The sequence below is a fragment of the Megachile rotundata genome, chromosome 6 (genome assembly GCF_050947335.1).
Source record: "Megachile rotundata isolate GNS110a chromosome 6, iyMegRotu1, whole genome shotgun sequence".
NCBI classification, from domain to species: domain Eukaryota; kingdom Metazoa; phylum Arthropoda; class Insecta; order Hymenoptera; family Megachilidae; genus Megachile; species Megachile rotundata.
Genome location: NC_134988.1, coordinates 18,810,216 through 18,836,500, shown reverse-complemented (window position 1 = coordinate 18,836,500; position 26,285 = coordinate 18,810,216). Strand labels below are relative to the sequence as shown.

The 26,285-nt window shown below is 52.5% G+C and overlaps 1 protein-coding gene across 5 annotated transcripts; it reads left to right on the top strand.

Annotated features, from left to right (window-relative positions):
• The first annotated feature begins 378 nt into the window (after positions 1-378).
• On the top strand, positions 379-26,285 carry LOC105662708 (uncharacterized). 5 transcript variants are annotated; one of them, XM_076532305.1, is made up of 10 exons: positions 425-516; positions 6,038-6,260; positions 8,928-9,941; positions 10,003-10,272; positions 10,507-10,827; positions 10,880-11,505; positions 11,566-12,051; positions 21,210-21,407; positions 22,959-23,136; positions 25,443-26,285. In XM_076532305.1, exons 3-10 carry the CDS (start codon positions 8,946-8,948, stop codon positions 25,680-25,682), a joined length of 3,315 nt encoding a protein of 1,104 aa, XP_076388420.1. In that variant the 5' UTR covers positions 425-516; positions 6,038-6,260; positions 8,928-8,945; the 3' UTR covers positions 25,683-26,285. The 5 variants fall into 5 exon arrangements, with proteins under 5 accessions (XP_076388422.1, XP_012142670.1, XP_012142668.1 ...); XM_012287278.2 differs by lacking the exon at positions 6,038-6,260 and having other exon boundaries at positions 381-516; positions 10,901-11,505; XM_012287276.2 differs by lacking the exon at positions 6,038-6,260 and having other exon boundaries at positions 381-516.

The following is a 26,285-nucleotide window of genomic DNA, read 5'->3' as shown; positions in this document are numbered from 1 at the left end:
TGAGCGTCGATTTTCTTCGTCTGCACGCCGGTTGAACGGCGCGACGGTAACTACGAAGGGGGCTGGTGTAAAGGTTAGCGGCGGCGCAATGACAACCACTCCGTGTCCTTTGGACGCACTGCTGATTCAAACGAGATTTCGTCGTGGTATTCGCGCGATTTTTTTTTTCTTTTCCATTTCTTTTATTCCCCTTTGCACTATGACCTCTAGTGAAAAGAACGAAGCGCGAAGAACGAGAACGAAAAGACGCGACGAAAGTTGCTCGATGGGCCCGAGGGACTGACGTTGCGCGCGTAAGAGATGATCGAGAAAGGAGGCGGGGTCCCTAACTACCTCGGCCCCGCACTATTCCGCGAGAGGGGAGAACCACTCGGTACGAGTAACTCTTCTTTTCGACGCGAGAGGCGCTGCCTCGCGATAACAGTCGACCACCGTACTACGGCGTCACGAAGCCACACCTACGAGTTTCTCGAGATTTTGCGGCATTCGAGCTTCACCGAGCCCCCGGAAGCTTGGGTAAGTGCATCGTCGGCGTTGTCGTATTTCGTCGCGCTCCTCGTGCCCTCGCAAATTCGATCCGGAAACACGATTATCTCGATATCGAGCAGTTTTAAAAGCTAACCTCAAAATTTACCGACGAGTTATACTCGTGTTTCGTGAACGCTTTATTCTTCGTCAAATTTTCTTCGGGTTCGTTCGAAGTTTTATTCGTCGTTACGGCGAACGAACGAAAAAAATAAGGAACGAAATAAACGCGCTAAAGGCGTCGTTAAATTTCATTCGATTCGAAGCGGAATCGACCATGGATACGGTAAAGATTCGATATAAGACGATATCGAAACGATATTTTATCGACTTAAAACGACGCGCGACTCCGATCGTCGATCGCTGCGTTGTTTCTCCTACTGAAAGAGCTGAAAGTAGTCTCGGTAGAACGCGAGACGCGAGATCCGATACGGTTTTTAAGCCGTATCGCGGTAAATTTGCGTCGTTTACCTGGAATCGAGGATTCCGAATTAATGTCGCTAGCGTTCTAGCGTCGCGTTGCCAGGACACGATATATTCCCGCGTACGAGACACTTCGGTATGGCGAGTTCGTAAACGAGAGCATCGTGGCTAGGATCGGTTGTTTTCGAAAAACATCGAGCTTCCTCGAGAGTGTTCGATGCGTCATCGACGCTAAGGACGAGCGTTACGCTCGGTAGACTGGTTTACGATAATTTGGAGCGAAGATTCGAGTCGGAAAAGAATCGAAAGGAGGTCGAAGGATGCGATTTGCTCGGGCTTTGGGTAGAGTCGGTGAGCGGAGATCGTTTTGGCGGGTACCGGTGGTGGCGCTGCCAAGGCTGGCCGAGTCGAGGGGAAAAGAGCATTGGCGTACCAACTACCAGGTTGTGCCCGCCTACCAGGCGGAGCCCGCATGATCTATAGCGTCATAGAACACCCCTGGCGTTGTGGTAGGAACTGAATGGCGACGCCCACGGTGTGGAACGTGCGCGCTGCCCCCGCCGCCGCCGCCGCCGCCACCGCCGCCGCCGCCGCCTCCGTCGCCACCGCCGCCGCCGACGACGACGTCGTCGCCACCACCACTGCCGCCACCGGGATGTTTATGCTCTTGCCGCTGTGTCTCTATCTAGTCGCGGCCCCGGTGCTGCGCTGTTCCTCTTCTGCCGTTGCTGCTACCGATGTTGCTGCCGATGCTGCTGATCCTGCCGATGTTGCCGTTCCCGACATTGCCACCGCCACCGACATCGCCACCGTCATCGTCGCCGCTACCATTGTTGGTTACCGTTGTCGTTGTCGTTGTCGTCGTTGTCGTCGTTGGCATCGTGGTTAGCGTGGCTATCCTGCTCCTACTCGATACTTATCCGGCTCCTTCCACCTTGCGCTCATTACCGCTAAACATTTCTGTCAATTAAAACTGCACCGATACCCGATTTACGAACGGTTCGCCGTTCGTCCTTCTCGAGATCTTTCCCTGCCATGTTTTACATTTTACAGCTCCGATATTATAAGCTCGACGAACAGATACTTCGTTCTCTCTGGGCTTCTAGCGGTTCTTTGTTTACCGAAGACAAGGTATTCGCCGGACGACAGCCGATGCTGGATTAATCTCGCGTAAACGGGATTTTCGTCGCGACGACGTAAACGCGAACGACAACCCTGTTTGTTCTTTTAGTAGATCGTACATCTTGTTAACGGCGATGTTCGCGATATCCGAATCACGCCGGCGTGTAATTTAATACGTAACCCTGTCGGCTATCGTATTATACCAATACCGTATAAATACGACGAACGAAGGACCCTCGAGACGGTGGACTTTAATTTTCGAGGTTGCTTTCGAATCTCGGGGAGACGCACGGAGCATTCGTGGCTATCGTCACGCTCCAGTTTTACGCGAATGACGTTAGGGATTCGCAGCAACGCGGTGGTGGCGAAGACGACCGTCGTAAAGAATATTTTATGTATTTCGACGATCGCGGTGCCGTTTTTGTTCCGGGGTCGCAAAGCGATCGCGTCGTTTCTACGCGCGTCAGGCCAATTCAATGCCAGCGAGATTCGCGGGCCGACGTTTACGAGATCGTTTATTAGGTGACGTTTCCATCCAACGACTTTACTCTTCTTCTCTAGAGTTCTAAATCGAACCGGATTACCGCTAACCGCTACATCTTGTCGAACTTATTGCCGCGTATCGCGGAGACTTCTCGGAATCTTTCAAAATCGCGAAACGCTACAAATAAATATTGATGCTTCGAAAGAAGGTTGCGCCGATCTTGTATGTTGTTACGTCCGATATAAATCCCGAATGAAATTCTCGCGATGCCGGTTTCACGGTCAGCGGTCGGATCGATTAATGCTTCTTTTTTTTCTTTTTTTTTTGGTAGCAACATCGACGAACGTGCTCGTGATAAACGCGGCCGATTAAAGCAAGAAATCGCGAATCGAAGAGATCGAAAAACGGTTTGTCGCGCGAACGGTACGCGTTAGTCGCGTTTGTGTCTCTCGGTGACGACGGGGGTTCGTTTTACGATCGTTGCAGTCGTCGGCAGACGAGACCTAACGCGTTAAAGTCGTGAATATTCCCAAAGACGTGCCGTTATGCAACGACAATGTGGGTCAGTGCACGGGTCTATTACGCTCGTTTACGCGTTTTCTACGGTCAGCTGCTCGCGGGGCCCGAACTAAGCCCGCGTTGTAAAATCATATTTTCCGTCCTGTTTGTTTCACCTTTTGCGGCGGCAGCGCGTCCCCGCTAACCGCTCGGTTCCAACGTGTAATCGAGCGTGATCAAAATACATTCGTAAACCCGTTCTCGTTTTTGAACGCGTTGGCCCCGTGTGTCGGTCGAGTCGCGAATCGTCCAGACGAAATCGCCCGCGACAATAGATTCTGACGATTCGAATCCACGACAAATATTTCGAAACAAATATTTTATTCGAATAATAATAATTATAGTAATAATAATGATAACGACAACAATTTATTCGTCTTCATTTCAGAAATCCTGTTGTCGACAAACGCGAACATTCGTATCAGTGTAAAATACGTGTAAGACCGACGGCAACGTCGATATTATTGGTAAACCGAATCGAGACTCGCGAACATTTTCTACGTCCGAAGATTCGCGTAAAAAGATCGACGGATCCTTGTTGGTATCGAGTCAATTTTTCTGCGTGGTACGAGACGTTTATTTTTTCATCGCGTGCTATTTAAATTTCCGTAATCCAGGAGACAACAGGCTGGATCGTTCGTTACCGCGAACCGCTTTACTATCGAAGGACACCGAGGCGTTCCTTGAGTCGTAGCGAATAGAACCGAGCGAGGGAACCTGAACGAACGAATACGTTGAACGGTAACCGAAGGGCCGGCATTTCCTTTTTCGATCATCTTTCGTAAGAGATATTCGAAGATCCGTTTCGACACGCGGATCGATTAATGAGAGGCGGATAAACGAAAGATTCGCGTTGTTCGAGTCCTATTCGGAACGCGATAACCTTCGAAATTTTAAAAATAGTTCGACTATTAGAATTCGGTAGCGGACGAGCAATCCGCTGACCAGACTCGACTCGCGTCAAAATGATTTTAACGTGTTTTAACGTGGAGAGATCGCAGACGAACCCCTACGGTCAATCGAATTACCAACGATTCGCGTGTTCTGGAAGCCTGTTTTTTTTCACAGCGATCAAAGTACGAGACCCGCTTCTAGTTTTCGATGCATTATTTCGAGAGCGTGAGATACACGATCGCGTCGCGTCGGCCCGAAACATCAACGTCCTGCGAAACGGAGCACGCCAACGGATGCACACGATCACGGTACTTTAACGTTCCTTCCTCGTAGCGCTCGCATATTTTCGCGCTCGTTGAAAGTTTACGAGCTCGATAAACTTTGCCCGCGCGTTTCTAACCTAACGAAATCGGCCTCGGCCCGACTCGTGAATTATCGGGGTATCGAAACCGTTACAGAGCCACGGACGAATCTACGTTTCTTATCGTCAGATTCGATCGAAGCAAATGAACTAAGGCGGGTTTAGGCGTATAATTTTTCCTTTTATAGGCCTGCATATCCGTTCAAATATAACGCCGTTTTTGTCTTACCTAGGATACGGGATCGATTAGGTCGACAAATTTGTTTCTTTAGACAAATTTTCGAGCGCACGGAACAGGAATCGGACAGACGCTTAAGTAAACCACGTACCGATGAAAGTTGACACGCGTCACTCGCGTAAGGTAAGAACGAAAACGTAAGGTTGTCGAAAGGATCGGCGGGACGAGAGGGAACGTAGTAATAGCGCGCGATCCGAAAGGAACCGGTAGGTAGACCGAGTTGGAAAAAGTTTGGAAGGTTCGTGGGGCACGAGGGACGACGGGAAGGACAGGTTTCTGGATGAACTGGATAAACTAGGAAGAGCGAGATCGCGCGTCGCCCGAGAGAGGAAATTCGTCGGGACGAGATTTGCCGCGCGATCGGTCTAGTCTCGAAGAAGGAAATCTGTTTTGTAGTCGAAAGAGACACCGTCGACGTTGACGTTGACGTTGACGGTGACGACGACGGTGGTACAACGGGTCACGGATCGAGGGTTAGCGTCGGCGTGTAAGCGTGTGTAGCACGGTAGCGTTCGCGAAAGGTTCGGCACACAGAGAGTGTGGTGTGGTGGTGCGGGGGGCTCAGGGTAAGTTTGGAGGGTGAGGGTAGGTGGATGGGTGGTTGACGAGGGGCGAAGTGGTATGAGGCGGTTAGGTGGACGAGAGTACGGGGCGGTTGTCGACGATAGGGCGAAGAAAGAGGTGGAGGAGCGCAGAGAGAAGCCGAGGTCCGTCGGTATCGATCGGGCGTCTGCGGTAGATTGACACGTGTCATGGCCGCCTCTTGGTGTTCGAGAGAACGCGAGGTAGCGAGAGAAAGAGGGAAGTCGTCGAGAGAAAGGTTGGCGGAAGGGAGAAAGAGAAACGAGCGTAGAGGGTCGTGGTGCGAGGGAGAGAGAGAGAGAGATAGAGAGAGAGAGAGAGAGAGAGAGAGAGAGCGGGAGAAACGAAGAAACGCGAGAGCGAGCGGGAAGGTAAGCCGGTGGTGGCGAGGCAGCGAAGCAGTCGAGGGGATAGCGGCGTCGAAGGTGGAAGAGGAGGACGAGGCGAGGGTGGTTGGCGCGGGGGGGAGGCGAGGGAAAAGGACATTAAGGTGCGTAATAGCCAGCGGGGCGAGCGCGCACCGCCGCGGCATCGATTAGACAGAGGCTCCCTCGTCCCATTGCTAGGATGCAGCCCTCCCCTTCTCCTCTTCCTCGTCGACCCACCGACATACTCACCCTCCGCGCTATATCCACCCGTTCACCACCCACAACCCATACTCTCGACCGAGAGGTCCCCACGACCACCCACCCACCCGCCTCCGCCTACTCCGTCGAACTGGAGAGCCCCCGAGTACGTGCTCTACATACACACTCGTGCGCTTATGTCAGTTCCTGTCCTGCCGTTGCCTCTGTCTCTGCCTCTGTCTCTGACTCTGACTCTGCTTTTGCTTCTGCTTCTGCCACGGCAGCTACCGCTGTTACTACCACCGTTGTGTGCCACCGCCGAGAAAGAGAGTGGCCGATGCGAAGGGAAAGAAAGGGACGGAGACGCGCGGACACACGAACACGGAGAGAACGTGTGCGCTCGCGAGGCAGGAAGAGGGAACGAGTAGGAGAAGATACGAGAGGACGAAACGAGAGGCCGAGAGTAAAGGATAATAAGAGGGAAGGAGAGACGCGCGGATGTAAAGGGTGAGAGAAGGGAGGAGAGCAGAGGCTACGCTAGTAAGGGTAGGCGAAGCCACCTAGCTATCCTATACCACCTATACATACGCTACCGGGGACACCAACGTCTAACGTCGTTATAAACATTAACGGAGCGGCTCAATATTCCCCGGACCTTGCATCCCCTGCGTCTACCTCCGGTCCATCTCCCTTCTAGACCAACCTTCGTCTCTTTGCGCTCTACCTATCTCGGACGCTCGTTCGTGGCTATCTCTCGCCTTGTTACGCTTTTCGGACCCTTCGATTTCGCGTACGTCCGACGATCACGCACGTTCGCCTCTCGCGCTGTCTTCCTCGTCGTTCGTTCACCGATTCTCCATCGAAATCTACTCAAAAACTACGAATCTTTTTCTCCTCTTCCTCTTCGGTTTTCCCTACGTTGCGCGTTCTATAACGTCGAAACCTGGAATTTGCTATGTTTTCGAAACGACAGAGACAACGAGTACTACGACGACGACGACGACGACAACGAGAGCGACGAGTACGGATGCGTGGGGTCGAGCGTTGATTATCGTTAATTGCGGTTGATACGGAAGAACGAAGGGGACGCGAAACCCTCGACCATTTCGATCGGATTAACGACACCGATCGGATTCGTGGTGCAGGAGAACGCGCGCGATATGTATCCCGTTTCGCGAAAACCTTCGGCTGTCGAATCGTTGCGAGACAAAAAACCGCTTATTTCGTAGACACGGGGGATTCGAACTTTCAACCCTCGAAGATCGCGCGATTCTCGAATCGTACGCGCGGCACGTGTAATTTAGCCTCGCGCGGCATCGTAACACGGGGAATTCGTCTAGTTCGTGCGTTCAACAAGTATCCGTCCCTCCTGTTCCTTCGGCGGCTCCCCTTCCTTCCTCGCGTCTGCAGTTAGATCGCAAAGTGGCCTCGCGCGTCCTTTAGTCGAACGTCCGGCTAAAGGCGACGTTATTTTTCGCGCGCGACGATCGAATCGAACGCGACCTTTCCTCGGTAGCAGGTGCGCCGCGCCGCGTCCTGCCGTTTTTTTCTTCCTGGAACGACGATGGGTAATAAGGGATTAGCGATCGATGCGATCGTCGATCAACGTTAACGCGACCATCGGTTAGTTGTCTCGGCGCGATGTATCAAAGTTGGATATTATATTGACGTATCGACGTCCCGACGTTGTCCACGATCGCTAGCCAATTAACGGGCCTTCTTGTTTTTCCGGCCAACACTCGTAAATCTCGGCGAATCCGTCCGCTCGATACAGTCCTGTTCTTCCGACTCGTTCATTCCAACGTGTATCCACCTTTGCTCGTGTCGTACGCGCGTTCTACGACACGATCGATTTAATCGTAAATCGTAAGATTGCCCTTGCTCCGTGGTAAACTAAATTGGGACGCTTTTATTTCGGCTCGTTCGCTTTCGTTGGCAAGTAGCTGTTCCGGTTACGTGACGCGTCGACGTTCGTCCATTGCCGCGTAAAGACTTTCGATCGATGTAGTCCTTCGGCACAACCGTATTAGTATCTCGGAAATGTCTCGTTATACCGCTGGCGTATCTACCTTCGAACGCTGGAATCCTCGATTCGGTGCGCGACGCGTTCGCGAGTCACGCCGAGAAAGAACAGCGTTCGTCGCGAACGGTTAAGTTTTCCTTCTAATTCGGTAGAGTTCCGCTACCCCGTTACGAATCGAATTTTGGTCACGCGAAAGGTAAACGCGCCACCTATAGAGATCCGTGCGTTAAGCGATCGGATCGCGAGCGGAGCGTGTTTCGAGCCGGATGGAAATCTCGTTCGGTAGTTTTGTTCGTTTAATAAGAAGAGAAGAAGACTAGTGAGAGAGAGAGAGAGAGAGAGAATGAGGGGGAAAGGGAGAGAGAAAGAAGAAAGGAAAGACAGGGTGCAGGGAGACGGAGCCACGAGGTCGCTGCCGGTTCGCAGACTTCGAAAAGGGGAAACGGAAAGGGCGCAACAAGGCCGGGGGTAGAGGTAGCGGAGGGTGTCCGTGCGGGCGGAGGAGGATGAGGTGGACGAAGGGCGGGAGGGTGTACGGTTGGTAGTAAGCAGGGGTGGGTAACGGGCTCGGGTGGCGGCAGAGGGCGGCAGAGGGCGGCGGAGGGTCGGCCAGGACTGGGAGGCGAAGTGTCGTCGTCCGAATAACGGCCAAGCGGCATCGACCGATCTTCCTACCCCTAGCTCGTACGAAGCGTCAACTTGTTTCCCTTCTGTTCCGCGAATATCGGACCTTCAATTTGCCCGGTGCGGTTCGCTAACGCGCGATGCACTGCCCTTTACGCGCAATCCATACACCGGCCGTCACTTGTCCATTCGATCGGGTCCCGTTTCTGCTCCCGTTCCCATTCCCATTCTCGTTCCCGTTCCCATTCCCATTCCCATTCCCATTCCCATTCCCATTCCCTTCCCATCCCCGTCTTCGTCCGCATCCCCTTGCCGATACTCATCCCGTTCCTTTTTCCCGTTCTGTTCCTATTCCCGCTTACATTCTCGTTCGTCTTACGTTTTAGAAAAAACGTTTCTTTGCCGACAAGTCGATCGACCTTATCCATGCGTCGACAAGCTTCTCGATTGATCGACGACAAAAATTCGACTCTCTAGTTGAACGAACGTCGATCGGACCGTACGCGAACGCGCACCTATGTTTCCAGGTTAGTCGAATATAATCGATGGAGAGTTACGAAGAGGACGACGACACGCATTTTTGCATCAAGTGCCACCTGACGATGCACGGCCTCGAGAATTACGTGCGACATCGTCAGTCCGGATGTCGACCGCCGGACGACAAAAACGTGGCCGTTCGCGTGTCGCCCACCACACCGACCACCGTTTCGTATCCCGAGATACTGAACGCGGACGCGTTCTTCAGCTCGTTGGAGTTACGGAGTAGCTCGAAACCGAATCCTCGGAGAACGACCGGTCTGTTGGAGGAGAGTAGAAAATTGAAAAAGGACGACAAGAGGAGAAAGGGTGAAAAAACGCAGGCGGAAGCGGAGGAATCCACGAGCAAAGAGAAGCTTCACGGTATGCTGCCCGGTGTTTCGGAACTGGAAGATCCGACCGAACATCTCTGCATGCCACCTTTAGTCGGGTTTCCCGATATCGTCTCCTCTACCGGCGGTAAGCCGACGGTCGCGGGAAATCGAACGAAATTAAATCAATCGATGGGTCACGTTTCCGGCAGTATCGAGAACGCCGGCTTCTCGGCGAAGCACGAGACGGACAATTCTTTGGAAACCCTGATGACGTCTCCTCACGCCGAGTCGAAGCAGACGGAAAGAAAACGGCAAGAGGATACGCAAAGAATGGAACAAGTTCATCAAACGTGGCTGGAAGACACGATATTGGCCGAGCTGGTAGCCAACAACGAGAACAAAGATCTGGCTAGATACGAGTTCGAATATCAACAGGAGGAGGACTCGGAGGACGATATATTGGAGGAAGATTTGGGAGAGGACGACTCTTATTCCGAGTCCGAGGACGGAGAGGATCGAGAACGTCCACCGCACGGTCATACCGGCGGCAAGTGGAAACCGGGATTGGAGGATCTCCCTCAAAATATGTCTCAACTTCAGGACGACGATCCGGAAGCCGAGGACGAGCAGCAAGAGCATCCGCCGCCCACGTATACCGGTGGAAAATGGCGACCCACGGATAGTTCGCAGGTACGCGTATCGTATCGTATCGCTTTAGCGGATCGTTTATCAAAATCGAACCGTTTCGCAGAAACTCGAAGAGTACCAGGGTAAGGACAACGCCGGACAACCACCGCCGGGACACACGCGAGGGAAATGGGTACCGGGTGCACGGACGGATATCGAGTCAGGATATTGGTGTAGTCCTTGCGGCAGGAAACTTGCCTCTCGATTGGTCTACAACAGGCATCTTCTCTCTGATTTGCACGCTAGAAGGAGCATCCGAGAAATCGATGGGGTTCTTTGTCTGCCTCGTACCGGGAGCCTGCACGTTGCAAAAAAGACGTCGGCTCGTAATCAAGTAACGATCGGGACGCTCGTTAATTTTGCCTTAATTTCGCTGTTTCCTCGATCTTAATAGCTTTCCTGATACCGGTACTTAGCAGAGGAACGGTAACGCTAGCGGTAACGTTTAACGTTAAATCGCTCGATCTCGGCAGATTTGCTTTTTTCGATCGAGCAGTCGCGCTAATCTCGTAGGATTGGTAGCTCGAATTCGATCGAAAGCTGACGCGGAATCGTATTTGATCGACAGAAAATCCGAGGGATACCACCGGAGCCGCAAGAGGCGAAGAAAAGTTTGCGAAGACGGGAGAAAGAGATCGTTTGTTGCGAGACATGCCACGCTCGAGTCAGAAGGGTACAAATGGGCAAGCATTTGCTCTCTCATTATCACTGCCGCGTCGCGGGCGTAAATCCTCGTGGGCCACGGGCGCGTCGGTTTTTACTGGAAAATATGGCAAACGTGGTTCGGCAGTGTCCCTTTCAATGTTCGTCTTGTCGGTTTTACTGCAACACGGAGGCGACGTTTCTTCGTCACTGGCGATCCGAGCTTCACGCGAACACGCTCGAACAGGTATTCTTTTCTTTTCTATGCCGTTGCAAGCTGGATCGGTTTCTCGCGATAGCTGGTTGATCGTTGTTCGCAGATCGGCGGCAGCTACAAATGCACACCGTGCGATTTTTGGTGCGAAGATAACGAGTCCATGGAATCTCATTTGCTGAGCACGAGTCATCGCGACGTCGTTTCGATGATGAACGGTTCGGTGCCGGTGGTGGTCGGTCGTCAACGAGCGCTACCCTGCGGCAGTTGCGATCGCAGATTTCGATACAATTTGCAGCTTCGGTTGCACGTAGAGGAAACCGGTCACGTACAGAGTTTCACCGCGACCGACGAGTACCAGCAACGGATCAAGTGCGAGCTGTGTCCGCGAATAGTTCGATCTTTGGTGGCGCTTCAACGTCATCGTTTGACTCGTCACGCGACGAAAGACGACGAGCAAAAGGAGAAAGAGGAAAACGCGGAGTCGGCTCCGTACTTTTGCTCGTTTTGCTCGATGAATTTCGTTACGGCGCAAGAGGCCGTGTTGCATCGAAGAACCTCCAGACACAAGGAAATCGTAAAGGCCCGCAAACGTAATCGAGATTCGTCGTGCAGCACGATTCGAGAGTGTCCCCATTGCGCGGAGAAGCAGTCGAATCTGTCGGAACACAAGACGCATCTATTGGAAAATCATCCCGAGCTTTGCCACAGGTAAGACGAACGATAGCTCCGAATCTCGAGGAAAAGGTAATCGATGTTTTTCCCGCGCAGATGTCCTAAATGCGGTACACTTTTTGCCTTGTCGCAAGACGTGACGAGGCACACGAGGGAGAACAAGTGTCGCGACGATAAGAAATTGAACGAGGCGAAAACGGCAGTCGTCGAAGACGAATGGAAATGCGGCAGCTGTAGCTTCTCCACCGATTCTCGGGCGGAATTTATCTTTCACGAAGCCCTCCACGCCGGAACGGTGCAGAACGAACAGGGCAGCTCGAACTCTAGCAAATCGTTACCGAAATATTCCTGTCCCGTGTGCAACAAAACGTTCGCCAAAGTGTCCTTGCGAAATCACATACGAAGTCATACCGGAGAGCGGCCGTTTCCGTGCGCGAAATGCCACGCGTCCTTCTCGAGACGAGCGGATTTGAGCAGCCATCAGAAAGAGTGCACAGGGCCTACGTCGTCCGGTTGGCCGAACGAATCGGCTCGCAAACGCAGCTTCGTCTGTTCCGAATGCAACGACGCCTTTTACACCAAGTAAGTGATTCTTATTCTCCGTAGCGTCCCTAGCGATAACTTTCGAGCAAACTTATCGGCCGATTAATAATTTTAAACGATCGGCTGAAACTGCCGCGTAAAAGTAATTGCTCGAGCACTTTGTACGTGTACGGGACCTCTCGATATTTCGCGCGTCGCGTCGTGGGTGCGGAGAACGTTGCGCTACGTCGACAACAGCTTCTGCGCGGAAAATTTCCCGTATAGCCATAATCGACAAGAAAAGGATCTCGTTTATCACGAGGTATCCGGTTAGCTATAATTATGCGACATCGACGGTAGATCGGTAACGCCGAAGTAGCGGTGGCCGCCCCCGACTCCGGCTACGAATATTTTCTTGCCTTCGTGCTCGTAGCTTTGCCGTCTTTTCTGCCTTTCACTGGCCTATTATTTATCTTTGGCCGAGTTACCTCCGCGAGTGCGTGAACGCGCAGCAACGGTAAGAAGAACCGCATTCGTCGACGACGTTTACGCGTGGTCGTTCTCTATCTTCCAACGGAGAGACCGTTTTGCCACGAGATTTGCCACGAGACCCGGTTGGTTCCGGCCGAAAGCTCGACCGTTCGGAGATAAAAAGCTAGTGTCGCGGACCGAAACCACGAAACGTCCGCGCGGTCGTAGTAAAAGTGTCCTCGCTGCATAACTATGAAATAAAGGACCGTGTCCGGTAGAGGAGGTGAGGAAACCAATGGGAGGAGCCGGTTCGCAGCGAGTGTCCGAGACGAAACGGAAAACTAGCATCGGTACGCGGTGCGTACGAGGAGCAAGAGAGCAGGGTGGTCGGAAAAGGAGGTTGGATTCGCGTTAACGTCTCGTAGCGAGCTCGCGGCTCATTCCGGTACTTAACGAGTTTGCGTTACGGTACGCGTAAGTAGGCACGCTAGAGTTAACATTTTCCCGCATCGATGGGTTTCCGTGTCGATAGGGCCGCTCGAACTCTGAGGAAATCGCGTCGTATCGGCGCGTTTCTTCTTCGCAACGAATACGCTCGAAGACGAATGCGGCACGACAACGCGAGGACGAGGACCGTTCTCTCGCGCGTCGAGAGTGTATTAAACCATTGCCCGAGCGCGGAGCGATCGCTATAAAGCAAGCGTTAACACATATGCTCGCTCGTACGCTCGGCTCGATTTCCTCGTCCCTTTTTCGCTCTCTCCTGTACCGTTTCACCTTCCTCCCGATCCCCGCCACACTTGCTACTCGTGCCACCCGTCTCTTACACGCATTATCCGCCGTAACGCTACCTATTCGACGTCGAACCACGGAAGTTTTCGAGGCGAATGGGTCGGTCAAAAGTCTCGGCGTCGATCCGAAACGACAAGGGTTTCGCTTAATATCGCGATTCCGTCCATTTCGAGGGATTAGGCTCCGTTCCCATCGTTTCGTTTCGACTTCCCCTCGCGACCTTCCCTGCGCTCCGTGGATAACGTTTCGACGACGAAACGTTCGAATTTTCGCGGTGCAATTTCGATCGCGACCAAGATCTGGAAATTCGATCTAAAGCCGGAAAGAGCTGCACCGTGCCGGTTATTTCGATAGTCGGCGTATTCGTCGGAGATTAACCGATCTCGATTCACTCGTAAATTCGACGGCCAGTCTATCTTGCAACTTTCCGGAAGCGAAAGTCTGCTCGAACGCGGTCCAGTTTCCTATCCCGACGACTTCTCGGTAACCTACCTGAAACGGCGCGTCATCTTCCGACCACGAGCAGTTAAAACTTCTGTCGGGTTACCTTGATTAGGACTTTCTCCGACCTCGTTTTCGTGGAAAACGGAGGCCAGAAGCATACCGCGTCGATCGTCGACGCCGTCGAATTTAGACTGTGTTCCGTATCTTCGAGTAAACGAGACGATTTATCAATAATCGTTTCTGTTGCCGAAATTCGCCGTTCGCTCACTCGGAACGGAAAGAAGATAATTAAAGGGTAGACACGACACGGACTAAGATAGACGCAGGTAAAAGCTACAAGATTGGAAAAAATAAGAATAGAGACGAAGGAAGGAAGGAAGGAAGGAAGGAAAGAAGGAAGGAAGGAAGGAAGGAAGGAAGAAGAGGAAAGAGATAATTACGAGAAGACGGGCAGCTCCCGCGCATTCGATCGGCTAACCAATTCTCGGAATAAGCGGGCAATTCTCGATGTATGCGCATATTCAAGATAGTATGTTACATACGCGAGCTACTGACCGTACGTTTCGTTCGTTCTACCCTCGGGCCCTCCGGCTCTCGTAGCACGGCCTCTGCTGTTCGTCGTGCTCCGGTCAGTCCTTTCCAGCGTTCTACCCACCGGCAACCCTCTCGTTTCTGCCCGGCGATGTGTACGCGAGTTCCCCAGAGGTATTTACATATATGGACCGCGGCGTGGCGCGCGCGTATCTTTTATCTTCCGTAGCAGTAATGGCGCGTCCACCTTGTTCGTAGCCGGTCAGGTAAACGCTGTAAAGATAGGCATACTGGGTGAGTTTCGCGTAACCTCGCCGCTCGTCGACGTTACGTCGGATCACGCTCTCGATACCTCCTGTTTACCGTTTACGAGCGTAATCGAACGAGCCGAGATGGCTCGCGAAAGATGGATCGGACACGAGATCGGAGTAGAATGTTTTGATCGGTCGTCGATCGAATCCTCGCTAGTCTCGCCTCCTCCGGTTGGTTCGACGAAAGAGCGAACCACTACTTACCGGATTCGAGATAACGACGAACCCGATCGTCGTAAGGGATCGTGATGCAATTAATTCGAGCGTGAAGCATGTTCGGTTTGAAGCGGTACATAAATCTCCGATCATCGTAAATTTCGAGAGCCGAGGAGGACCGTCCCCGTCTCGGCCTACCATTGTCTCCTTCCTGCCGTGTAGATGCGTGCGCGAGTGTGCGTTCGCGCGAGCATGTATCGTTTTCTCTCACCTCCGTCGGCGCTGCTAATGAGGCACGGTGTCGTCTTTACGGATCACCCCGTAGGCACCCTTAAACATCCGGCTGGTGCGGTGCGGCGCGTACCGCGGGGGATTGTCCGCGTTAGCGAGAGCAAAACGGGCTGACCGGCTCGACCGGGCAACGGGCCGAGTCGAGCCGGACCACGAGGAGAAAAGAAAAAGGAGGAAAGATTTCTGCATGCCCCCCGAGGAACAATGCGACGCTGTTGCACCGCATTCGTCGCATCGAAATGTATTAGTGTCCGCCGTATAGGTGTCTGCCGTGCGCGCATTGTGTCGCAAGAATGCGCGCAGAAAGGCGCGCGTATGCGTGTGTAGAAACGCGCGCGTACTAAGCACGGGTTTTCTTCGTTCCGCGTGGTGGCAATGGTGGTCGGTAGCGATGGTACGCGGTGTGGTACGGTTCGGTATGGCGTGGCACGCGGTAAGCATGGCTCCCGTATGCAGACGGTTTAGCGGTGACCGCCCCGCGAGTCCAGTTGTCGCGTGAAATATTGCGATTCATAAAATAAAACAGGCCTGCGGTCGAGGACGCGTAGATATAGCCGCCGGCCGGTAACCCAGACCTAACCCGCTCCTCTTTTGCCTCTCCTTTCCTTCCCGACCGTTTGCCGACTCTTTTCGAAACACCGCATCCCCCGAAGCCCAACCTTTCGTCCTCCGACGCCCTCGCACTCTTGCTTTTCTCGCCCCTTTTCTCGGCCAATCCCTGCCTCGTCCATCCGTCCGTTCGAGCGAAATCGCGGTCCGATACGCCGAGCGTCGACTCGTTCTTCTCGATAAGTCTGCGAATACTTGGCGAAAGCGGGGTAACTAGCGCGTTCCGTACCACGGTAACGAGGGAAGAAACCGAATCGGGGAAAGGAAATAAAAGGAACGAGCCGGTCGAGCAACGAGTTGGTTTATTTAATTAAAATTTTTTCCGTGCTCCGAGGATGGCGCGGCGCGGCACGGCTCGGCGCGGAACGGTAACGAATGGTCGAGAAGTACGCGGTATCCGCGTAGAAATTCGGAAACTCGATGGTTCCGCTAAGGTTATCCCCGATAACGAACAACTCGCGATCTCCCTCTAACGAATGATCGTCTCCTCTGAACGAGAAGGTAGAAACGTCGACGTACGTTACGGTTAAGACGCTCCTCCGTTCTGGAGATTCCTCCTTTTCCGCCGACGAAATTAGCGGAGGACATGTTTATTGTAAATGAATCCTACTCCGAGAGCGGCTCGTGGAAGACTGGTACACGTTGTAGGGGTGGCGAATCTGCGGGACGAAGACGAAGGCAAAGAGAGAGAAAGACGCGGAGAGGGTAGTTTCGAGGGCGCGCGCGCTCGCTGCTCCGATTTATGCGCCCGTTACCGAGCCCTCTGGCGCAATTAAGCTCGCGTTATAATATTGTTGTTTATTCTGAGCCTCGGCTGCGAAGCGTTAACCACCCCTCCTCTCCCTGCCCGCGTTCGCTGTACCGGCAACAACCAACCCTACGATCCCCTAATCTCCCTGACGCGGCAGCTAGAATCTCTCGCTCTATCCCATTTCCTTCCCCTGTTTCTACCCTTCCCTCTTCTCTCTCTCTCTCCCTCTCTCTCTCTGTCTCTATCGTGTTCGTACGTTTCTCTCTTCCGCAACTTTGCTCGCTCACCACCCTCCAGCTTTTCTCTCTTTTACTCTCGCCAACTTACAGCATCAGCGCCAAACGCGAGACCAACAAACCACTCCCCGGTGGTCGTTGGAGACGAAATTCCGTTTTGTTTGCCGGCGTAGGGTCGCCTTTGATTGGGATTCGCGCGTTAATTTCAACTTATTTTGACGCGCGGTCACGTACGCGCTAATGAAGCTGACTTTTTCGCTCGTCGAGAATCCGACGTTTGCTCGTACGATCGTTTGTCCCGATTTGCGTTCCCGTTTCTGCCAAATCCAACCGATACGCCGCCACTCCGAGATCGAACTCGTTTGCCGCGGTATTTTCGACCAAACAGATTTATCGACGAAACGGTTGAAAGGCTCCAGGATTTCTACTCCCGTCAAATCTCTTCGCGAACCAATCGAATAATGGCTCCGTAGATTTATCCTCTTGTTTACATAAATTTAAGGAATCTATAATTAAAGGCGCGATCCGTCTTACGAGTTTTTATCTCGGTCGAAATCGGACAATTTATAGCGTTTAAATAACGCGTGAATCATTCGTTAAACCGGTTTCGGACTCGAGGCCGGTAACGACGTCGACGATACGAGCCGTGGACGAAATTCGTTTTGTCCGAAATCGACGTTGACTCAACGACGCGACATCGCGACATCCGAAGAAACGCGTCAAGAAGCGATGTTCGCGTCTCGATACGCGAAACGTACAACCGTTTACGAGAACAATCCTGTTCGAAGGCAATAACGTGTATCGGGGGCAACCATCTCGCGAGTCCGTTACGTTTCGACGCGATGCGCGTATAGGTTAGGCGATACTCGCGTACGGTCGGTTGTCCTCGCGTCGGAAAGACGAAAAAGTTGCAACAACGAAATCTCGATGGAATCTAACGAGCGGAGGAAGGCGATCACGATGACTCCGCATCGAGAGGGTACTTGGCCATGATCAAGATCGGACTCCGAGAAAGACGAATAGAGAAAAAAAAGAAAGGCGTGGAGGCAAAGAAAGAGAGAGCGAGATAGACGCAGGTGCAACCTGCACCGGTGCGGGACGAACTTACAGACGTACAGACGTACGAACGGACGAAGGTGGGATTGAGTTATGACAGCGTTTGCTCCAGGGGGCCGGCTCTGGACCCGGCGAAGCAGATATTCTTCTTATTCTTTATTTCTTCGTCTGCGGCCCCGCCGTAGAAACCGTCGGCCATGCATCACCTTCGGTTCACTTTGGTCCAGCCTCCTCTTCGGCATCGTTCCACGGCCACACCACCATCACGGCCCATCACGATCCCACCTTAGCCATCGTTCGCTGGAAACGCTGATTCCACCCACCGTGGCAGTTCGTACTCGAGCCCGAGGCTCGAGAGAGTATTTACCTTTTTAACCGTTTCCGCTCGAGTCAAGAATCCCCGTTCGAGTTTGCTGTCGCGTTCGCCTCATCGACCTCGACGGTCGCTAGACGAAACCGCGAACCACGAGCTGTCCCTCGTCCAAAAACTGTTCGACGAAAATAACCTCGCCGAGAATTTCGATACGGACCTCGGTGTTCTCCCGGCGAGTCAGAAAAAGTATTGGTAAAATCACGGGTTAGCTCTTTCGGGAACGACGTCTAACCGGGGGAATAGGTCGGTGACAGAGTCGAAGAAAGAGCGAGGCGAAGTCTCGTATAAATCATTGGCGGTAATAAAGATCCACTTGTCGTGGCTCGATATTTATGAATCGCCCTCGGTTCTCCTCCGCAACAGAAGAGAATCGGCCGTTAGCTCTCGTGGCTAGTCGGAATGAACGATCGTCCGTCCGATTTCGAGATAATCGAAGAGGTCAGGGGCGGAGGGGACTAGGCCGCGGAAGACTTGGCACGAACGGCAGGAAAGATGTCGGCGAACGAAGGTGCGAAGAGAAGAGAACTCGAGACAGGATAAGACGAGACGAGTCGAGACGAGACGAAACGAAAGGAGAAAATCGTGGAAGGGGAAATAGGGAGGAGAAAGAGACGAAGAAGATACAGAAGGATAAGGAGGAGGAGAAGAAGTCCGAGTCGACGTTCGTTGTAGAGGCCGCAGACCGACAGACCGAGCGAAGGACCGCGAGGCCATAAATACCTCAGCGCGTTCAGCCAATTAAAACAAATCATTTTAATGCGCAACCTTTTTAATTAATGCCCGTGCTCGCTCACTCTCATCCGCTTCCCTCCTCCCGGATAGTACACGATCGCTTCACCGGCTCCGCCATTCCCATCCCAGAACGATCGAGGCTATATTAACCTGTACGTCGCCGTATCCTGTCTGACTTTGCCTTCGCGAACGAACGCGTACCCTTCTTCGTTCGTTTCGCGATCGATTCGTAACTGCCTAGCTTAGATCGTTTTCGCGAATCGCGACATATCGCGAGCGTTATTGACGAGTAGAAGGACGATCGTATCGACGCGGATTAGACTTTTAAATGACCTCGAGTCGGGCCGGCACATATTTCACGAGATGACGCTGGACGTCGCGCTAAATCATCCGGAGTGACCGCATCCGCTTACCCAATCGAGCCGAGACTCTTCTTAACGGCCTCTTGTCACGCCTGCGACATTCCACCGAAACACACACGCCGAGAACGTTTCTTCTTCTTCGTCTTCTTCTGCTCTATCCGCGTCTTCGTCCCTCTTTCGTCAACGTCGTTGCCGCGAGACGCGCTTTTGTCGGCCACCATATTAATATTGTTCTATCGGAATTCCAATCCCCCGGAATGGCTCGGCAACACGAGATTTCCCAATGCCATAATTCACCGAGCGTCACGTTCGTCGTTGTCGTCTCGACACCGGCACGGCGCGGCGTACCTATTTCCGATAGATTTTTAGGCAAATTAACGCTCTGGTCGTCGACTACGTGTCAGATCGGATCGATGTCTCGAATCGTTTCGTCGCGACGCGAGTGTCTCTAGTTAGAGCGTAGGATGTAGGTAGAGGCATCGTCGCTCGACCGAGAAGTCGAGGGAGAACCGCGATCGCGTATTAATGTCTTTTTTATCGAAACTCGAATCCAGCGGAAAACCGTTGTCGCTGAATACCTCGGGATGTTATAATTCAAGAGAATTACGCGGCGCATATACCATGCTCGGACATCGCGCGTCACGACCATATCGTCGTTAGCGCTTGCTCTTTTTCGTCGACTCGCTGGAACGCTGAACCGGCCAGGTTTCTTTGCGAAAAAAGCCGAAGAGGGAAGACGCTTTTCTCGCGGGAACGATCGCTCGGTTCGCCTCGATTTCGGTTCACGCGTGCCGGTAGCCGGTTTACGCTGAAAAAGTGTACGGAGACGGAGCGCGAGCAGCGCGGGGGAAGAGTAGCGAAGTAGCCGGTGGTGGGTGCACGATACGAGACTAGCGGGTGACACGGGAACGCGGTTGCAGGGACTACTCGAATGCAGGTGTAAGAAAGGTACGTCCTAAGCTCGTGCGAGGGCGTGTATACTCTGACATTGTAAAAGTTGCCGTTACACTTGCGTAGCCAATTGGGTAGGCCGAGGCTCCCTCTAGGACGGCCCAGATCTCGTAGCCTCTTCTGCTCTTGGCGTTCCTTCTTTCTGTCCCTTGCTTCGTCCTTATTTCTTTTCTCTTCTCTTCTTTACGCTTCGTTTCGCTTCCATGCTCCGCTCTTTCTCCTTTTACCTCTTTCCCTTTCTGTTGCTTCGATTTTCTTTCTCGATTCCCTGTCCTTCGTTGTTGCTCGACTTGTATAGCGTTCGATCCGTTGCGGGCTCGCGGAGTTCGCTGCCGGTATCGTCGAGCTGCCATCTCGAAAAATCCGTGTCCTTCGTTCTGCTACCGCGGTAGGTTTCCCTCACGGTGACCAGGTTCGTTCGCAAAGATCTCGAGACAGGAGCGGGAGATACGCGCGCGAAGATCGTGGCTACCACGTTCGGAAATTTGCTGCCGATTTCGATAAGATCGACGAGCTTTCGCTTACTTTTGTACGTCTCGAAGAATGCCGCTATTAGCGAGGAGGTTGCCGGGACTGTTTCGCGCTCTTCTCCTTCTGCTTCTTCTTCTTCTTCTTCTTCTTCTGCTCGTTTCCGCGTGCCGATGACGTCGAGAAAAGGATAACGCGAGGCGCAAAAAATTCGCGAACGAGCAGAGACACAGGAGTAAGGAGAAGGACGCGCGACGCAAAGTTGGTCGACGAGCTGGCAGTAAGTTCAGTAACCGTATAGATCGTCACCTCTTGACAGAAAGTATTTCAAGCGCAGCTCTTCTGTGCGCTCGCCGGCAGGTTGATGTAGGATGCAACAGCTGCGATCGGATCGTACGGCGTGCGAACAGTCGATGGTCACACGCGTACCGTGCATTCGTCGGACCATTGTGCTGTCTTATTACGCGCTGAATTTAACGAAAACGCGTCCCTTTAACTGGCCAAATCGTTATTCTCGGTGCACTCGCGACTACCGGTATTCGAAAAATTATTAGCGTTTCGCGAAATATTTTCAGGATATAACCGAACGCGTGGCACGCGATACCGAGGATCCCTTTGTTCGTTCCAGTTAACCTACTGTCTGCGCGATGCTCGTTCATCGTTTATTTTTTTTCCGTCTTTCAGACACGCTCTCCGACAGCACATGTTACGGCACGCAGGGAAAAAGTACAAGTGTGGACTTCCGGGCTGTCCGACGGTGCTTCGAACAGCCTCCGAATTGAGATCGCACAGAAACTTGGTGCACCACAGCACGCCGTCCGACAGGCGATACAAGTGCTCGGACTGCTGTTACGCGGCTAAAACGAACACACAGTTGCGTAGGTGGGTATCGGTATCTTCGTTTCTCTCGGCGACTAAAACAATGCGAAACGAACGTCCTTGGAACGATTCGATTCCGCGCAGGATTTCGTACGCTCGCGTCGCTTCTCGTCGCTTCTCGTCGCTTCTCGTCGGCAAGAAACGGATTCTGCCGCTACCGCTTTGGTTGACGTTAATTTTAACGAAGATTCCCGTCGGGAACCTACGCCGCGTTAATTGCACTCGCGGTTCGCGTAACGTGCGCGATACATGATCGATGCGTTCGAGGAAGCAGAGAACTAATTGCATCGAGTCGAGGTACTCCGTGCAAAGATAGACGCGCGTGCTAGTGCGTGTATCGCCGATGAAAAATCTCGAGTAAGTATCTCCGACACGATTTGTTTCGTCTCGGTTATAAATCTCTGCTCGTAATTAATGGAAACGCGTTTACGCGATTTCTCCGCGGATCCCTTCGAGCAACGATCGCGGTCAGAGATCGATCGTCTTATCCGCGGAATCGATTGATTCTTAATCGTCCGCGGAGACACGAATACCGGGAACCGTGCGACTCGCGTTTATCGTAGGTCGCGCGCGGGCGCGCGCGAAAACGAGCGATTCGGTTTAAACGAAGTCTTATCGAAGGTATTGTATCGCGGACCACCGCTAATAAATTTCGTCTCGTTTCGTTCGCTACTTTTCTCCGTCCCTCCCTCTTTCGCTTTTTCCCATTTCGTGCCGTGAGTAATCAAACGAGCTGAAAGAAGAGAGACGCGAGAAGAGTAACCGAACGAAAGAGACATAACCGAACCGTGCGGCGGAGAGACGGAGGATAAAAGGGGAACAGAGAGCGAACCACGAAAGCGGAAGTTGCGTGCAGCAGTCGGCCAAGTGCGGGCAACCCGTTATGATCGTCCGCATGGCGATGGTCGGCGCGATATTTCATCGCGAATTGAGTACTTACTACGCGAGCCGAACTCAACGCAGCCACGGAGTGTCACGGGCTCTTTTCCACCTCCGCCTTCTCCACACCGCGTCCCTCTGTCTCTTCTCCCGACTTTTCTCTTATTCTCTTCCTCGCGTTTCTCTCTCCATCCACCGCTGCCTCCTCCTCCTAACTCGCTCTACCCTTTTAACGCTTTACTCGTTTCTCCTTCGTTCTCTTTTTCGTTGATCCCCTCTACCGCGCGTCACCTTCCTCTCTTTCTTTCTCCGTTCTCGACACGCGGCTGTCTCTGTCCGTCTCTTTCGGTTTCGCTCTGTGCGGCGGAGTAAATCACACGGGATTTTAATTAAACGTGTCACGCATTTCGAAGCTGATATACACGTAGCCATGGCCAGTGGCTCCCTCGTAATATCGTGCACGCATATCGTATCGTTGATGATCACTAGGTTCGCCGCGGCGTGCCATACCGCGCCATGCCGCGACGATGAAGTTACCGGAAAGACACCCTCCGTCACTTTTACCTCTCGAGCTGTTTCCTTTCCTAGAGGAAGATATTTCTTAATAATCTCTACTTGTCGGATTAACGTTTCGGATTCGAATCGTTATCTAAAGACGCGATTCGTTCGTTACAGGCATCGCTCTCGGCACGAGGATTCTGCGAGCGCCATGAAATCGGAGCTGCGTACCTGTCCGTACTCCGGTTGCGCTTTTAAGACGAAAATCGCATCTCGTCTGCAACGACACGTACGATTACACACGGGCACGAAGCCGTACAAATGCCGTCATTGCGCTTACGCGAGCAACAACTTGGTAAGTTCGATTGCGGTCGAGCAAAGCGACGAGATCAAAAGAGTCGACGCGTAATCGCGAAACGTTCGTTCGGTGGATTTCGAACGGAGCGATCGAGCGTTCCGGTTATCCGACGTTTCGCGTTTCGTTTTTTCCACGAAAATTTGACGCGCTGTTCGATAAACGAACAAACTTCTCGAACGGCCGAAAAGAGAAGATCGGTCTTACGTTCCAATGTACGGTGGTGCAAGCGGTAAGAGCGGAGGTTGACTCGCGGTTCAATTTTTGTAGCCTGTGTGGCGTAAATTAAGCAAAGTACACCTTAACGTTTGGACCATGCCGCCGCTTCTGCCGCCACCGAGACGCGATAAGATAACGAGTTAATTGTGCTCACTGGATGCCCACACACGCACGGCCCAGTCATACCGAGCGGCCGGTATGCTAATGCCCTTTGAAGCTTTAGTTAGGATGCGACTCGCATACGAGGGCTCCGTGTCTCTTTGATAGCGACATAAACTCATTCCAGTGGCTCTCAGCCCGGGATAACTCGGGCCAAGGTAATCTCGCGGTACGGAGAATTGCGAATGTTACGTCTTGCATCGGTAATGATACAACGGTAAGCACTTTTCAACTGTACCGAGCAGTAGCTACGATACGAGAAACCTCCTACCTTGCGCGTACTCGTTTTAATCGTTCTTCTTTTTCGCTTCCTTTTGGCGAGCTCGACCGAACGATTGGCCGAGATAACGATTACGATCGCAAATTCGGCGCCCGATAAAAATACCCTACTCGGGTGCGCGACACTGAGTTACGACGGCGTAATCGTATCTCAAGGACGAGGAAAGTCCGTTGGTCAAGGGTAAGTCGACCGTCGGCAGATAGGATCGTTTAAGTACCAACAGAATATCGAGTTTTACTCGGAAAGACTTTAATAAGGAAGGTACGGGAGATCGGTGCGCGAAACGATTTAACGACGAAATTCTCTCGCACGTAGCGAACGGCTTGCTTCGCGTCAACGAGATTACGCGCGCCACTTTTCCACCTTCCTTCCTTCCTTCCTTCCTTCCTTCCTTCCTTCCTTCCTTCCTTCCTTACATCCAGTTTATGATTAACCACCAACGGTTACTCGCTCTTTTTTACTGTTCTTATCCATGATCCATTTCGTGTTTGTTTTTCCGCACGCATCTGCCTTTTCCTTCTGTTTCTTTATACCCGTTGGCTCTCGTTGCCGGTCGGAGAACTTACGGTTCGGTTGCTTCGGGTGCTGTAGCTGCTGGCTGTGGCGGTGAAAAGGCGCTGTTAATTCTCCGAAGCAACCCCGGTTACTTTCGGATCTGCTTCTCGTTTCTACGCATCCTTTCCCTGGCCGTTACAACTTTTTATCTCCGAGTTACCTATTTTTCCATTGGACCAGACGGTTTCCTCCGCGCGTGAAAATTTCTCTTGAAAAATGGAAACGCTCGTCCGTTCGATAATCCGTCGATAAAATCTCGATTCGAAATAAAAATAGCGATCGTAAGCGCTTCTAGTTTTACCGTCCGCTTCGATCGGTGGCCGAGCAACAGAACATCAGACTTATTGCCGTGTTCGATAATTTTCCTACGGGCGTACGCGTTACGAGAACGTTCGCGTTCGAGTTACGGTACGGTAGTCTACGGATAGAGAGAAATTAATATGAACCCGGAGCTGCAGGAATCTCGAAAGAAATAAAGAAGAAAGAAGATAAAGCGGCACGATTTGAAATCTTCGAACGAAGGCCTCGTAAAACGATATGTTCTACGAGCGGTAGCGTACATACGGTAGCGTAATATAGTTCCGATGTAACAGAAAATTATATCCAAAGAAGAAATCGGAATCGATCGGATTAATCGAAGGTGCATGCGAGCGATTCGCGTGACGATGCGCGCTTTCCGCGATCGGAGCGTTCCGCGTAAAGGTGGACGACCGCCCATCACGGTGTGAACGGGTCTTTATCCGAGACCGTCACGGAGCACTGGCCGTGCAGAAAGATTTACTTATGGGAAATTAAATTTGATGTTGCCGTTGCCATCAACGGCTCGTATAAGCCCGCCTGGTAGGAAGATGTTTACGACTACGGCCGGCTACTTAGCCCGAAGAGGGTAAAGCGCCTTTAAATGCTCCATGGCGTAGCCAATGAACGCGGCCGGTTTGCGGCAGACCGATTCTGCTCGCAGGTATTCACCGTGGACCGATACGAACGACCGTTTCGACGCTACTTGCTTCGACTTTGTTTCGACTAACGAGTCGATCTTCTCCGCGTCGACCGAACTGTTCGCGCCTTTAATCCGTTCGTTTGATCGTTGCAGGAAAATCTGCGAAAACACGTGCTCTCTACAAGTCTACATCCAGGCAAGACCATCTACGAGTGCGACGCGTGCAAGGGAGAAAACGTCGAACCGTTTCGGACGAATTTCGTGAAAGAGTTACGGGCTCATCTGCAGGAGGCGCACAACGACGATTTTCCGACGCCCGGTCACGCGAACGACTACGTTCTACGGATTTTCGAGACCCGTCGAGGTTCCGGTTCCAACGACGAATCGACTTAACTCGTCCGACCGTTTCTCCCGCCATAACGCTATACGCGCGTGTACCTCGTAAGTCCGAACCGCGAGCAACGTCTGCCGGTCGAAGAACAGGAATTTACGAAGCGTGTAACTCTTAAAATCGTCGACGGACGACGCGCAGCGTTTCGATCGGAAGAGTAACGGCGTCTCTCGAATATATCGTACGGATCGCTGTTCATGAATTATCGCCGATGCATCCAGTCACGGACATAGCGCACGGACTCGCGTTAGTTGTACAGGTCGCGCCGCGACTCGTCCGCGGTCGCGCGAACCGGTACACCCGTACTACGCCAGGAAATAGTTAAACTGATGTACGGTCACGTGGCACGTTACCGCGTATACGATCGAATCTTTATGCTCGAGAACGTCGAGAACGCGACGCAACGAGGTACCGCGGATTATTGCTCGATACTTGTGCGCGGCGTCGTCGCCGAAGAAAAAGTTTGCCGAAAACCGTTCGCGCGCGTACGTTCACGAGTAATTCGTATGATCAGAAAGTCGGTGGATCGCCGCATCGTCCACGATGTCTTTGTACTCTATCGACGTCTCCGAACGAACGAACAAATAAAGTAGCGTTAATCCGTT

Excerpts from the sequence above, each read along its gene's own strand:
- LOC105662708 (XM_012287276.2), top strand. The coding sequence starts at position 8,946 with ATGGAGAGTTACGAAGAGGACGACGACACGCATTTTTGCATCAAGTGC. Across the intron at positions 10,273-10,506 it reads AGACGTCGGCTCGTAATCAA|AAAATCCGAGGGATACCACC; the intron begins GTAACGATCGGG and ends TTTGATCGACAG. Across the intron at positions 10,828-10,879 it reads ACGCGAACACGCTCGAACAG|CTGGTTGATCGTTGTTCGCA; the intron begins GTATTCTTTTCT and ends TTCTCGCGATAG.